General features: G+C 41.6%; 1 protein-coding gene across 1 annotated transcript; it reads right to left on the bottom strand.

Annotated features, from left to right (window-relative positions):
• Positions 1 to 582: 582 nt before the first annotated feature.
• Positions 583 to 14,411, bottom strand: wdr26b (WD repeat domain 26b). Its single transcript, XM_070925892.1, has 14 exons — positions 13,801 to 14,411; positions 11,662 to 11,761; positions 10,042 to 10,098; positions 8,200 to 8,336; positions 7,129 to 7,226; positions 6,862 to 7,018; positions 6,341 to 6,479; positions 5,951 to 6,091; positions 5,418 to 5,537; positions 4,554 to 4,699; positions 4,111 to 4,189; positions 3,869 to 3,998; positions 3,272 to 3,466; positions 583 to 3,020 (listed from the first exon to the last, which is right to left on the bottom strand). Exons 1-14 carry the CDS (start codon positions 14,103 to 14,105, stop codon positions 2,995 to 2,997), a joined length of 1,830 nt encoding a protein of 609 aa, XP_070781993.1. The 5' UTR covers positions 14,106 to 14,411; the 3' UTR covers positions 583 to 2,994.
• Between the last annotated feature and the right edge of the window lie 1,521 nt (positions 14,412 to 15,932).

Here is a 15,932-nt window from a genome sequence, read left to right as displayed (position 1 = left end):
ACCAGGTTGCATACAGACATAGCATTTGCCACCAGCAGGTGAATGATGGGCTTTACTGAAACTCTTATTTGGGTTCTTAGTGTGTACGATCTGCCTCGAGTCTTCTGAAATAATGTTGGTGTGGGAGGAGGAGTCCATTCTGCAATCCAGGAGTTGAGATAGAGGTTTCCAGAGTGTACATATTAGACCATGACACACGTAACCTAGAGAAAACACCAGTGTGCCTCACGTGATTTGGCTTTGATAAGGGTAAGTGACAACCGCCGATCAACAATGGCACACCGAGAGAGCTTTCGGTCAATTACACAGACATGCGATAAAGTAGATTTTCACATGGAGGAAACTCTTAAAAGGCGAGGGGTGGATAGTTCAAACCTGATTTGATTGTAGGTAACACACTTCCTAAAAACTCTTCCCACTCCAATTGGCATGGGTGTTACTGTGCATATTCATTTGTAATAGTAGTGGTAGATAAAATGAATACAAAGAAACAAAAAAAAAAAAAAAAAAAAAAAAATACAAAAGAAAGATAACCGGGGTTATAAAGACTACCAAAAAAAAAGAGGACTCCAAATGTCTGGTTATATTTTAATATGATCATACAGGGATAGAGGTCAACCAAAAATGATATAATGTCAACAAAAAACTGAAGTAACAAAAAAGTTCAATAAAAACAGACAGAAAAGCACTGATTTTAAACATGTTTTACTGTATATCAGTTTGTAGCAAATAGTCATTACATACCCTGAAAAAAGGGAGGAAGAAAGCTTTGAATGGTGCACTGACCACTGAATAACTTGGCTGGAGAGCAAAAGGGGGTGTTAATGCTGAATTCTCTCTAAGCTCCGAGAGTGGTGCCCTCGAGATGAGGCTGCTATGCCTTACATCTGCGAGGTTCAGTTTTATAATGTCTATAGATAATCAGTCACTGATTTTGGGTGCATAGAGGCATAGTGAGGGCTCAATTCCTTTAGCATTCTCCTGTTAGGGTTTTGAGTCTTTGCCAATGTAACCTATTAAGCCATCAGAACGGCAAGTGTGACCATAAGGCTATGAGAACCTTATGGATTTAATGCCGTTGCAGTAGGTGCAAGAGAGCACTCAAAGTGCAGTGGAGGAGAGGGGGTGGGGTGTCAGACATACTGAAGGGTTGTGTGCAACTGTATGAACAGGAAGGCATTTTGTGTGTGTGTGTGTGTGTTAGGAGTGCCTCCCTAACACCGTGGGCTCAGAGAGTGGATCTGGTTATTGGTGCCTTTTCCCGTGCTAACTACTCATCCAATAATTACAATCATTTAACTTCTCATATGAAATGACCCTTTGCTAATAACACAACACTTTACAGCTTCTTGAAACATGCCTCATTCAAATTGCTATTTTGTTTTTTTTTTATTTCCTTTTCTTTTCCCCACAAAGTTGATTCACTGCCAATAACTCAGTGCTGTTTGAATGCCACATGGTAAGGAGAAAAAAATTCTAATGTAAAAATTAAAGCCCCAGATTAAAGAAAAGGTTTTCTTTTACAAAATGGCTCTCAAGTATTCTTTGTTCCACAGATAGAGGTCCCTATGGGGCTTTGGATAACTTAGAATTGGTTTAAAATCCTCTTTACAATTTTACTATGGGATTAGGAGCATAGGGGAAGGGAAGGGAAGGGGGGGGGGTCTTCTGCTGGTGTGAATTGAGCACACATACAAAAACACTCACCAATTAAGCCTGCACCCACAAATGTCAACTCTCACACTAATGTGTGCATGCATAACCGCTCTCTCACTTACTCACTCTCACACACACACAACCACACACACACACACACACACACACACACACACACACACAGAGGAGGGACAGCAGTCACTGGCGTGCAATCCGAGTTGCACTTGAACTCTTTCACATCTGAAAGCATGTCTTTTGAGAAAGGTCATAGTACATGTCCTGACAGAGGAAACCCCACCGCACCAACGTCTGACCCCCTCACCGTTGATGTGTGACCTGTGAATCCCTCTGTCCTTCCCCCCTTAGGCAGATGTAATGGAGTTGTGCGGTAGCTAGCTTGACAGAGGGGGTTTGGGGGGGGCTGTCAGTTGGAAACATTACAGCAACTGTCCTTGTTAGAAGTTAAATTAAGGAATAAAAAGTTTGTTTTCCTAATGTCAAGAAACAGAAAGTGGAATCTTCACGCAAAAGCTTTCCACGGGAACTACTTGAGCTAAGATTCACCTCTTAAATGAGAATTACGCTATGACTATCATAAAAAAAATCCGACATTTAGCATAGCCTTTTTTGTGTGTTCTTTGTCAGCTGGTCGGTCAGCGTTTTTTTATGGTGGGTTTTCAGCCTTTGTCCAGCAGATCGAATGCGAAGAATATAGCAAGAGAGTGGGGAAGAGGAGAAAATACATACAGAAGAGTTGCTATATCCCCCCTATGCACCATCCTCCCCCAACAACACCCCACCTGTGTCCATGGAGACATTATACAGGTAATATGAGAGACAAACAGGCAGACAGATGTAGTCCAATGAGTAGACGGCTGGTCTGCGGTGTCTCTCTGGAGGCATCACAGGGACTTGATGTGCTCCAAGCTCAAGGTGGAAGTTGGTTTCCAGGGAAACTCTGAGAGGACCTGGCATGGCCAATGACCACACAGCGAGATGGGGGAAGAAGGGTCAGTTGGAGGAGGAGAACAGCTGTTACAGCTCACCAGTGGATGGCGGTCGTATCCCGCTGGTACTGACTGGTTTTCCTCTGGGTCAGGATCAGGTTGTGGATGAGGACCTGAATTTTCAGACTGTCCGTCATCAACTCCACCATTTTGTCTAGGCCAGTCAGGAGACAATTTTTTCTCACTTTTGTTTTTCTCTTTTGTCTTGGTGGCTTCGGTTTGTTGCTTTAGGGTCGGTGTTAGATTTTAATCGCCCGTTTGGATTTTGTTTTATTGTGGGATTCTTGGATTGTTGTTAAAGAGAGATGTCATCTGGTCCATACAGTGACCATCAACTGTCCATGTTACTGCAGTTCTCTGAGGAAAAAACAAAAAGAGATCAGTTAAATATAGAGATGTAACACCTTGTAATTCAAGAACATTCAACGCTCTCCCCTAACTCTTTACATAACAAGTTTTAAATAGTCAACATAAAGCTGCAATGACTAAATAAGTAGTAGAAACTAAGCAGTAACAATACTAGGGACCAGCAACAGAAAAATCTTTGTTCTCTTAATCTGTAAAATATGAAGAGAACAAATAAATATATTTGCAAATATGGCTATTACCGTTGAGTCCGTCCGCCTCTTGTGTGTCAAGGAAGGGCGCAGGACCCCAGACACGCACTGTGCCATCATCTGAGGCGGAAGCCATAAGTCCTGGGATGGCCGGGTTCCAGCTCACACAGTTAACGGTGCGTGTGTGGCCTGTTAGCTCAGCAATGGGAAGTTCACCGCGCCGATGCCAGATGTACACTTTGTGGTCTGTGGAGAAGGGATGAAGACGAAGGCAACGAAACAGGTGGTGGGAAATATATTCAGTACACAAAAGGAAATATGAGAACACACGGATAATTGTTAAAGATTAGAGCACAAATATGGAAGACAGAGAAAAGCCAGTCACTGAACAATCACTGCCAAAGCAGGATTTCTGTCAAGTCTGTTTATATGAGTCAACACAACTGCACTAAATCAGCAGTGATCCTGCACAACAGGAAGTAAAGATATTACTCAGATCACCATAAATCTGCACCATATCACGCCACACTGAGAGAAGGCTTACAGTGCAGGCCAGGGGGCAGTCTAAGTACTACAGTTAATCACAAGAACAACAGCCATGGTATTATTACCACTCATATTTGACTCTGCAGTGCTCTCTGACTGTACCTTCGCTGCCACTGGCAATGAAGTCTTCGTTGTGTCCTCCAAAGCAGGAGTGGATGGTGTAGAAGCCCTGGGTCACACCTTGGTACTTCCTCACCAACACCCGGTCCTGAAGGTCCCACAGGTGTACTCCCTACAAAAAGGTTGCAGAAGAACAACCTGTAACTACTGAAAACGTCCTGCATAGTATTTCTCAGCAAATAAACTGACATGGATAATGGTGGAGTTGGTCACAAAAAGCTCACCTGAGTTGCTACATTTAACAAAGCTAATCTTCCGTTCTTTGAAACAGTAAAAGACATGATAGGGTGGTCCTCCTGAACTCTGTAATGGACATGTGAACAACACGCAGGCAGTCAGGCACCGTATTGAACAATGCAAATATACAAAGATTTAGCTGATATGAAAATCTTGGTATCTTGAGGACATGATACTAACAATTCAATAGTATGCAAACATTTGGACAGACCTTGACTTATTGCACAATTTGTTGTGCTACAAGAAAACATTAACTCCACTGAAAGTACAGTACATACATATCTACTAAACCTGAAGTGGGCCCAAACCTCTGAGTAGCACTGTATGTATTAACAATATGACAGCTACAACAACATTAAAAGGCCCTGCACACCCACACAGGTCAGGGAGATGTCAAACAAGCACAGGGACTATTAGGTCTGACACATACATGTTTCTGTCTGTAAGGTCCTCAAAGTTGTACCCCCGGATACGTTGGTGGGTGTCCGAGGCCAGCACTGCTCTGCCATCACTCAGGCACCACAGGCACTGCACTCTCACGCCCTCCCAGGAGTCCAACAAGTTACCGTCCAGGTCCTGACAACACAGACAGCAGACCCATCATAGTCACTAAGCATAGTAGAGCATAGCAACCTCATTTAACAAGAGGATACTGAATGTTTTCCTTCCTCTCAACATGTGATTTGATAGTGGATTACTGGCAAATATAGGCTTATCTATTTTAGAATAATATGGTTTGTCACACACAACACCAATTAAATAGCTGTACATTTTGGCATTTCTACTCTACTTATTTCTGAGCCACTTCTGCAGTTTGACAGCTTTTTAAAATGTCTGAAATAAATAAATGTGAAATAAGTTCAAATTTTCATTTCTAAACATACTAACATTTACATACATTATCAACCACACACAGACCTGCTCAACACACATAGATAGACACATAAACCATCTTCCCAACAAAATGTGACACATCTTTATGGGTTCATCTGGTTCATGGCTGGAAAATCAGTTATCTTTAAGCTGCCTGTTTAAGGTCAGCGCAACACAACAGCTGCTATACTTATACCATGATTCACGTACTTCTCCCTTTTCTTTAACCCCCTCCCCTGCAAAACCTCTTTCACCTTCAAACACACCAGGCATTCAGAATTGACTGAATACAGATAATGATTACAGAGAAGATACATCATTCTTGAGAGGAAAATGGACAAATAAAGCATGAAAACAATACTGTAATACTGTTAATTTACGGTTTATTATCATAAAGCGGAAAAACTATCCATTCACTTACACATTGATAAAACTGTCCCCTCTGTCCTCCAGTCACAAAGCGTTTGCCATCGGGGTTCCAGGCCACACTGGTCAGACTGTCTTCATGGGACTGGGACATTTTGGTCCGCAGCTCCCCCGTCTGGTCACCAAAGGGAATGGCACAGAGATAGTGGAAAAACAGAGGAGGATGAGAAAAATAGGGGGGGAGGGAGACAGCGAAAAGAAACATTAAGTAAGAGTGGGGGAGGGGTGAATAGAGAGAAAAGAAAGGGGAGGGGAAGAGATGAGAGCAGAGGAGAGGTCATTGAGTACACACAGCCTACACAGTATCTATGGGAGATGATTTCTTTCCCACTTGTTTACTGAATTTGAATGCGACATCGCAAGTCTTTGACATCACTGATCAAGGCTTTTGTACAAATTTTCATCATGTTCACATGCAAAAACAGGAGCTGGCATATGGAAACAGCTGGTTAAGAGGCCTCACACGTATGGGATTATAAGCTAAAGCTAAAAACGGTGGGGTCTGAAGCTTGCAAGTGGAAATGTCACCTGAACATTCCAGAGCCACAGCTCAGAGCAGTCGTCAGGTCCACAGGCGATCAGGTAGGTGTCATCGGGACTCCAGGCTAAGTAGGAGACACCGTATGCATGACCCTCCAGGGTCCGCAGCAGCTTCAGCTGGTGGCTCTCCTACACAATAGATAGGATGAAGACATCAAAACACAAAAGTGCCTCACAGAGCTACATGTGTTTATATGCTTAAAATATGCACATAAGGGTTTAGCATGAAAGTAGTGACTGTAAGATACATGTTAAAAAATGCCAAGCCTGCAAATGTAAAAGCCCTGACCGCTACTTTCCTGCAGGGTCATTTTAGCTGTGGACTAAATCATAAAAAAAAAGGTAGCATGCGTTTATTTAGGCATTTTTCACACTCACCGGGTCCACTTGCCAAATTATGACAGTAGTGTCTTTGGAGCCGGTGGCTAGTTTGGTGCCGTCATTTGAGAATTTGCAAAACCACACTTCATTACAGTGTTCTGTCAGGATCTGTTGGGTGTAACATGGGAACTGCTTCCTGTGACATGGAGAAAGACCAAAGGTTAAAATCTTTGTTGTGTAAGTCAGCAAATCTTACCTCATATTGTCTATATCTCAACATGTTCCAATCACACAGTCAAATCAAATATATAATATAGGGCAAGGATAGGAGGGAGAAAATACGGTAAAAACAAGAGTAGTGCAGCCACAGTAGGATAGTAAGATGCTCAGGGGCAAGACATAAAAAGAGGGTAAATGAGTTGAGACTTGGAAACACAAAGCAAGACTTTCAGTGCCTCTGCCTCAACATTATAGATCTACAATAACAACAGGTCAAATGATACTTAAATATCACAACTATATATATAACTCTCGAGCCTCGAGGGGCTTGAGCAGCATGCTAGCTGTGTAGCACCAACCTGCTGCAGACATGATCGAGGAGGAGAGAGACCGAGTCCAGACTACTATCCAGCTTGGTGTTGTGATAGAGGCAGCGGTCCCTCTGCAGCTCCACTGCTTGCCGCAGCAGGGTCTGCAGCCGCCGAGGGGGCAGCATCACAGAAGGTGGCAGGTATGCTACAAGAGAGAGATAAAAGCAGCATATGGGTTATGCGTGTAGTAGCGTTGTAGTCTTGCAATATGTGTGTTAGCTCTACATGGTCACTGTATAGACATAGTCTCCTCACTCTGTAGTTTGTCCAGCAGTCGGCAGCGGGAGGCGGTGCCCTTGCCCTCCCACTCTGCCTTGGCCCTCAGATCCTCAGCATGGCTACACATTAGGTACCTGCAGGAAGACACAAGCACACGGCTCAAGCAAAACAACATACACAAGAAATAATAACATACAAGTAAGAGCAGTACAATAAAAATACAACCCAAAATAGTTATACCTGTCACAAAATAGCGATAAGTATGGTGGGAATCCGTGACAATTAGGGTCACTTCAGTTCCTACTATTACTAAACCCATTACAGTACAGATTTAATGCAAAAGAAAAACAACTGTTGAATGAAACTTGTGATGTGAGAAATATAATATGCTGTAGAACCTAAAATGAGGAAACACAGGTATTGTTTGAGGAACGAATGGACAGCCAAGGACACATTTGGACACAGCCAACTGATTGAGCTAAGACAAGTGACAGATCAATAAATGATTCTGTTGATTGAGTGACTGTTAAGCCAAACAGGCTTGCAGGCAGTGTTGAGTGGTCAATGCACACTAACTGATTAGGTAATGGATCAGAGGAGTGTGTTTGCTGAGAACATGGGCACTATGCATTGATCGGACCATTGATTAAATGATCCTATAACTACTGACACTCTTGAACTGTATGTCAGAAGAAATTTATGGCATTTATAGTAATGAACCAAATTAATAACAAACTCAAGATCATTGAGGAATATTAATCTAAGCCACTGATTTTTAACATGCAGTGAAAGCAATCCACAAGACTAAAAACATCAGGGGTGATAACTGAAACTAGTTTAAAGGCCTCATTATTACTGTCAATAGTCACACTTTCCTTGACTATTCAAGATAAATACACATCTCTACAAAAAAAGAGGCATCCTACCCTACAATTTATTGTGTAACTTGATAAACCGTAGCTGTGTGACAACATTGAAGACTACTTAAATAATTAATTACAGAACTAAATGGGTATATAGCTGTTTGTAGGTGTGTATTTGTGTAGACGGGGTGAACTGTCTGATGACTGCTAAGGGACAGATGCAATATTAGATTTGTAACTGTACCCGCTAAGTACGTGGATGCGATCTGTGTTGTACTTGAGTGGCGTCAGCTCTCCCCGGAGCACCTGTAGAGCCTCCAGGACTTTGCCATCCTCCAGATACTCGAGGTACTTCTGCTGCAGCAGCAGGAATTTCATACGCTGAGGAGAAGAAGAGAGACACAGGCACGGAGGAGATACTTTATAAAAACTGAAAAGAGACCGAAAGAAAAGAATGACAAATATTCTTAAACTACTGCGTCAGGTTTCCCTTTGACATTGATAGCAAGCGATTTCAACCACTGAGCCAACAGCAGCTGGTCTGCATGACTATAGAAGGGCATAAAAAGCTTAACATTTCTAGGGGTGCAGCCCGTACAAATAAACCACCATATATATATAAAAAGAGATCCCCATATGAAATCTATGTCATTAAAACTCAAAATGGTGGTAGCATATTGCATATGTTTTCATTATCAGAACATATTCATAGATGTGCCAAAGACATATGGTAATCAACATCAATAGCCTACTTCCTTCATACTGACCACTGGCAAGTGTTTACCAGTCGCTTCTAAGAGTCTCTGTCTTATCTGAGGTATGCAGTAGGAGCTGCAGCTCTGACAACCGGTGCAAGCACAGTTAAACCTACTACACATAAATTCAAGAAAACATCCACCCACACAGACATCTCCTAACTTCCCAACTAGGCCTGTCAAATGAGGTAACTGCCTTCTAGGGCCGCAGTGAAAGTCACGTTGAAAATGACAACACTAACCTGCAACAACTCAAGATCTAAAATGGCTACCCACATTGCACATACAGCTGAAAATCAACAGCTACAGCCATTATCTCAATAACTCAACTGGTAATGGCAGTTGGCTGAGACACGCGGGACCATTTTTGAAGCTCATCTTGTCTGCTAATTTGCAAGCTAGCTGGAGCTAATTAGCCGGAGCTAAGTCCCATTTCCCATTTCCATACTGTAAAGTATGCACTATCATACAAATCTTCACAGTGTACCATATGGCTAGTATACAATACATGTACTTTTATCATTTTCTATTAACAAGAAATAATCCAAGAAGACTTACAGACATCAATCAAACTGCCAATTTCAAGTTTTTTGAAAAATGTTATATTTACGTTTATTCCAAGGATGCCCCTGAAGCCATCTTTCCACCATCCATTATTCCTTAACACAGCTATGGTTATACTGCAGTAACATCTGAATTAAACTATCTTTTAAATCTGACATTGATATCTGAGCTATATTGGCTAATAAGCATTTTTGTTTTACATAAACACGTACCATAAATGAACATATCTATCTATCTATCTAGTTGTTTTTTTTGTTTTGTTTTTTAATAAACTCCCAAGTGTTAATAATGAAGAACTGTTACTAAACTATTTTTTGTAGTGTAATTTCTTGTTGTCTATCTACTGCCATACACACCAATACGATATATCTGCAACAGCCTAATATCAGCTCATATCAGCAAGCCCCGCCAATCAGTAGAGCTCTAGTTTTATGAAATACATACATCAAATCAACAAAAATGTGCCTATTAGTTTTAATCAATCTAACCACAAACTAAAAGACCAAGAAAAAAAAATCATGCTTGCAAAGTCGACTCACATTTTGCTTAAAAACAACAGAATCATGCACCCATACCCTAAATATAATGTGGGTTCCATTAGTCATCCAGAACATTTTAGCTTTCAGTGTTCCACAACAAGAGCCTGCATTGCAATGCAAACCTGCATTTTAAAAAAAAAAAAGGTACCATTCGAGAACCTTCAGTCGTGCCTCCTAACTGACTGGCTGTCATTCAGCCCAGTTCAGGTCTGGGAAAGGGGAGCTTACCACAATAGCATTGGGAGAATGCATCAGTGCTCTCAGCTCATTGAGATCATTCTCAGCCTGGATCAAAACAAAGGGAGGGTGATGGAGGGGAGAGACAGAGAGAGAAATGGTTAGCTCAGCAGTTTCCATGCGTGCACACAAAAAAAAACTAATCATATAAGCAGTAACACAGATCTTATAGTCACTTTCTTGTTTAAGATGAGTAAACTGAGGCTTTAACAATGAAGCTGATGTCTACATGCTGCGATCATATCTGTAAAAAACAACATAACACATTTATGTCTCTCAAAAAATACAGGCCTCTTTTACTATTTGCCAGTAGAAAAAACTAGACTTCTGGAATCAAAACAAAAGTCAAATGAGTGGCTGGTTTGCAGATTGGCTTGTAGAGAGTACAAACCTACCACATCCAAAAATGTGCCACCATTTGGCTCAAGGCTGGTGTTTTTTTTCCCATCCTGCAGTTCTGACATCGGTTCCAGAAGATTCACAAGGCCATTTTTAATAAGATGTGTGCTTCTATAAGCCTCAGCTCTAAAACGGTGAGTTAGTTAGCAGTGAGAACAGGGTAATACCGCTGAGTGTGATTTAAAAACAAATTACATGAAAACTCCATAAAATGTGCTAATATAAACCTAATGTTTTCAAATTCCACATTACCGGGCCTAATGGAGCCCTCAACATCCGGCAGTAATGCTCTGGCATGCTTTTGGTGTTCTGATGAACCTTCAGTTTGATATTTTAATATAACAATGAGTACATAATGGGGCATGTTCCTTGTTATTTTGTTATAAAAATGACAGAAAATGATTTGCTAGACTTTGCAGTAGGCATAATAGTAATGAGCAGTTTTATTTTACCATTTACTCTTAAAAATTCAAGACCAGTTGACTGACCAAACATTCTTCTCAACCACCAGAAGTCAGATTTTCCCTGAGCTCTCAATATTTAATCATTTTAAGCAGATGAAATATTGCCCTGACAAATACAATCCATGACACAAAATACATGAATTCTGTGCTTGACGGTTATAGTTAGAGTGTGCCCTAAAATTGCCAGTTCCACAGTCAAATAACAGCCTAATAGCAAGATCTATTGGTCTAGAAGAGCGTTTAATTGGTACTTGTCAGGAATGTGTATAAGACTTTTACGATATGTAACAAATAATTTGCTGAGCTTCTGCAACTGCAGCCCAAATGCATACTGCTTTCAGCACTTTGCTTATGCTTTCTTCAACAATTTCTAACAGGAATCATATTTGCAATAAGTCAAATGAGATGATCCGTAAATTTATATGTCTGCTGGTGTCTTGACCATACAAGCTCTTCATCTTACAGCACAATATGGACTAGATTAGTTGCTTAATCGATTAGTCCATCAAAAGAACATTAATTGCCAACTATTTTGATAATCAATTAATCGTTTGTCATTTTTTTAAGAAAAAATGTCAAACATTTGCTGGTTCCAGCTTCTTAAATGTAAGGATTTGCTGCTTTTGCGATTAATTGTGAAAATAGTCAGTTGCAGCACTAATACGGACAACAGATCACTAGGAAGGTCACCAATTCCCTGTCTATCAAAGTGCTTGCTATTATGTAACCATGGTAACCCAAGACCAACCTTGTCCCACTCCCCCTCCATGACATGGTTGCGGAACTTGGTAGCTGAGGAGTGTTCCAGTCTGCAGCCTGATTCCTGCATCAGCAGGTCCACTGTCTGACTACAGACACACAGAAAGAGAGAGAGACAAAGTTAGTCGGACATATAGACACAAGACAGATGGAATAAAAGAAAGGAGAGGACAACTTTAAAATGTATTAATAATGACAAATCAGAGTATGTTGTTGAAAAATTGGCATTTCTAGGCTGTTTCAACTTTTCTTGATTATCTAATCACTTATAGCATTTCACCATGTTCACAAGGATAGCAAATATGTAAGTGGGAGATCTGCAACAATAATATTAGCACAGGGACAACATTAACGTCATTGGCTGACAATAGGATGCAGGCAATTTCATGGCCATCAATGTCTGGAGGAGGCCAGCCCAGAGCAGTTGTGTCAGCAGAGCATTGTTTGTGGACTGTGTGAGGTTCGCTAACATGAAGCGAGCTTCCACTGCGGTTGACATCATCCTCTCAGCCTGTCAACCATGACCCATGACCATCTGTCCAAACACCACCTCTCTGCTAAACGCACTCCTCCACTACCACCACCACCACCACAAACAGGTCTGCTGAGATGCGTGTGTGTGCGATCATGAAAGTGGGTTGTGGGATGGGGGTGGCTGACACCTTCAGCATGATGACATCATTCTCAGGTATCAATGGAGTGGCGCAGCAGCTCTGTGTTGAGCCTCTCATCCAGCTGGCTGCTATACTGATTTCTCTTGCATTTCCCCAGCTGAAACGTAGGGGCTCTGTTTCATACCAGGCAATGCCATGTATCCCCCCTGACCCACCCTCTTTGTAAACATTGCGATGTTAGGCTATCTTTTATAATGCCTTGTAATGGCAGCTGCACTTCCTCAGCTGGATACCAGAGATCTGCGGATGTCTAGCTATCCAACAGAGGCTACCACAGCCAATTTGGAAAAGAGGAGACATACATTTCTTGAAAAGCCCACTATGCTATAATTAGATTCAAACACAGCGCTTCCATCTAACACAGCTGGTAGAAAGCGCATTCTTCAGCCGCCATGAAAGCAACCGATTCTGTTCAGTTCAGGACCAACTGTCGCCCACGGTATTGACTGCTGTCTTTAAATAAATACATGCCCTATAATATATGCACGTCACTGTTTGAGACCGACTGTTGACAAATTGCCCAGACAAAAATAAAGACATTAACATACAAAGAAAGTTATCATGTTCATGAGGTAGCTGTATAAAATTGTGATTAATTTGATAAATAAACAGACTGGCTCGAAATGACAGCTCAAGACGTGCAAAGGTTGCACTCGGAATACTAAAATAACCAGGGCAGTTTTCATAACCACGATAGTTATTACAGTGTGGCCGACCTATTAATGTTCCTCCTACACGGTCTTGCAAAAACCATGTTATTTTTCCCGAGGCAGCCAGGCTGGAAAATGATGAAAACCACCAACCATCCTGGCGAAAACCTACGTTGACAACCCGCACATTAACATTTCCTCCGCATTCTTTTTTCGTAATAGTCTTGAAACGCAAAATGTACACTGCAAACTCCCTAATCCTGCTTGTATACTTAATTAAGAAGCTAAATCAAGTTGCTCCATTCCCATGACATTGATTTTCTGCTCTGCAAACCATAACAAGTCAGCGGATCTCGAAATAAACGTTACTAACGTTGGATGATGTAATGCATTTTATTCAGTGCGAAATCTATAAGGTTAATGAACGCATCATGGCGGTATTAGCATCTAAAACATACTTCATCTCACGACAGACTTGTAAAGCAGCCAAATGTTTGACTGTGTTTTATGTCTGTATGAAGGTTTAATGTCAGGACACACCACCTCAGCGCAGGCTAGTGCTGTTAGCAATCAAGCTAACTGTTATTGTGCAAGATGGACCCCTTCTTTCTACCAACTGCCGAGCTCACAGGCTAACTACCCCATCCCCCCATGTTTGTGTCTGTCAAGCGCACTAATAGCGCTTTTACCAGCTGCTATGTAGCAGATTCACGCGAAACGCCAGTAATATAGATTACACTTCATATGTTCAACGCTAACGTTAGATGCTTTTGTGGGTTTTTCCTCGACTTTGAATAAACTTACTTCAGCCCTAGTCCGTGGAGATGTTGCCCTATTAATCGTATGACATCTTCCTCCGCCTGCGAAAGTCGTTTTTTCTTTTTCAACGAGCCGACCTCCGAGCTCGAAGCCGTAGAAGCAGCCGAAGTCCCCGTACCGGGCGCGGTTGCAGACCCGTTACTGGTACCAACACTATTCCCGTTGTCTGTGCTGGAGAGAAGCCCATTGGAGTGGGTTCCACCGGCCGAGGATGACTCCCCGTTTTGTGCGCTGTTAAGGCAGGAGAGCTCTGAGGATTCTTGTCCCTGTCCTGCTCCGTTTGCCTGCATGCTGCTGCTGAGGTTGTTGACTACACTTCGGTTAAAGTGGATGGCAGAAGTGGCTTGAGAGTGTGGAGAGTGTGTAGCAAGTCCTAAGACAACTCCGGACAGGCCTGTTACAACTGCTGAAGCCCCGGGCTCTCCTGCTCCCTCCGCCGCCGAGGCTCGGTGCTTCTTCCGCGGGGGCGGCGACGCTCCGCCGGTGTCCGAGTCGGAGGAGGAGGAAGCGGAGGCCAGAGTTTCCTCACCGAGAGCGGCCGTGGTTAGAAGCCGGCGGAGCTCCGGGTGGGAAATGAAGGTTAAGCTTCCAGGTTTGAGGCCTCGTTGTCGGGCTCAGAGCGGACTGTCACTATGGAAGCGCTGTCAGTTAGCCCGTTTTTGTTGTTGTTTCTCTCAAAACAGCTGCAGCTCTAATGGAGTCCTGACGCCCTGACGTAACCGGAAATTCCTACACTACCAGGCTTCCGGGTAGAATTATAATCCATGGGTTGCGCATGAGAACCTAGTTAGCATAATAATCAACTGACAACAATAACACATCACATTAAAATTCATTTGAATGTTTCCAGAGACTTCACTTGAATAAATCCGGAATTCCAAATTAGCATAATGTTTGAACCGCATGACTTTCCACAGGTGTCTAGATTTTACATTTCCAACTAAACAGCTCAATAAATCTCAACAAATCACGTAGCCCAAAATTAATTATCTCCAAAAATATAGTAAAATGTTGGCAGAAGGTTTTTTATTTAGGCTAAAGTTGACTTAACTTGACCACTAAACGGAAAATATTAGATACACAATTATGTAAACAGAAAAATAAAATAAAAGTAGCAATAGGTTGTCCTTACCAGTCCACATTTAAATATATCATAGAGAGTAAGGATGATTATTATATTTTGAGAAATATACTACTTTGAACGCCTCTTTAAAACACTAACCATAAAACTCACATAAAAACATAAATCACACACACACACACACACACACACACACACACAATATGTCACACATATGTCACCACATTAGTATATACCACCTTCATCTATATATTCCTTCCAGTCACTTTTAACAACCTTAAAAATCACCATCACCATGATTATTTTCATTCAGCAAATTATTAATATACAAAAAAATACAACAGAAATAGACCACATCAGACATGCTGACTTGTCTCAGCAGGAAAAGCACAGGTGCAACATTATAGATGGCTCAGTTCCATCAAGTGTCCTAGTAAGCCATTCTAGTGAACCAGCCTGCACAAGAGTCAGGTTTCAACTGCTATGATTTTTTTTGTAGTGGGGCCTTGCTCTTGTAGACATTTAAAACACAGACTGTGCCTGTAACTGATCAATCAAAGCCTATTTTTCCCAACAATGATTGAATTAATCACTGAATGAATGAATAAACAAGTAACAAGTGGCCAGAGAAATGTCCATTGTATTCATAATTACATCACTGTTGTTAGATCTAATTACTAGACTAAATGTATGAATTAAAAATATCTTGTAACAGTTCATACCTTTAGCATGGAAACATAATAACATTAGCATTCTGACATGCTAACATTTAGCATAGATAATTCATTCTTATTTTTACTACAAAACAGTGAAGCTGGCATCATTATGTAAAATATAAATTGGAATTTATTTGAAATATCTGGAAATAATTAGCAACTATAAAATGAAATCCCCACTCGATTCTCAAGACTGTGAGGTTGTGGACAGACTATGCTGCTGTCATAACCAAGGTGGGACAACTTTCCACTCCTATTGGTTCGTTGAATTTGGTGACCATATAGCTCTGCTCACCTTCACCCTGAGCATAAGTCTAATC

The sequence above is a fragment of the Enoplosus armatus genome, chromosome 19 (genome assembly GCF_043641665.1).
Source record: "Enoplosus armatus isolate fEnoArm2 chromosome 19, fEnoArm2.hap1, whole genome shotgun sequence".
NCBI lineage: Eukaryota > Metazoa > Chordata > Actinopteri > Centrarchiformes > Enoplosidae > Enoplosus > Enoplosus armatus.
This window is presented reverse-complemented; position numbering and strand designations above follow the sequence as displayed.

What these genes read in the sequence shown, in the direction of transcription:
- wdr26b (XM_070925892.1), bottom strand. Translation starts at nt 14,105, where the DNA reads ATGCAGGCAAACGGAGCAGGACAGGGACAAGAATCCTCAGAGCTCTCC. An exon ending in ATTCTCCCAATGCTATTGTG is followed by an intron (nt 8,337 to 10,041) that starts GTAAGCTCCCCT and finishes TCTTCTCCTCAG; the next exon opens with CGTATGAAATTCCTGCTGCT. An exon ending in TGTGGCTCTGGAATGTTCAG is followed by an intron (nt 5,538 to 5,950) that starts GTGACATTTCCA and finishes TTTGGTGACCAG; the next exon opens with ACGGGGGAGCTGCGGACCAA.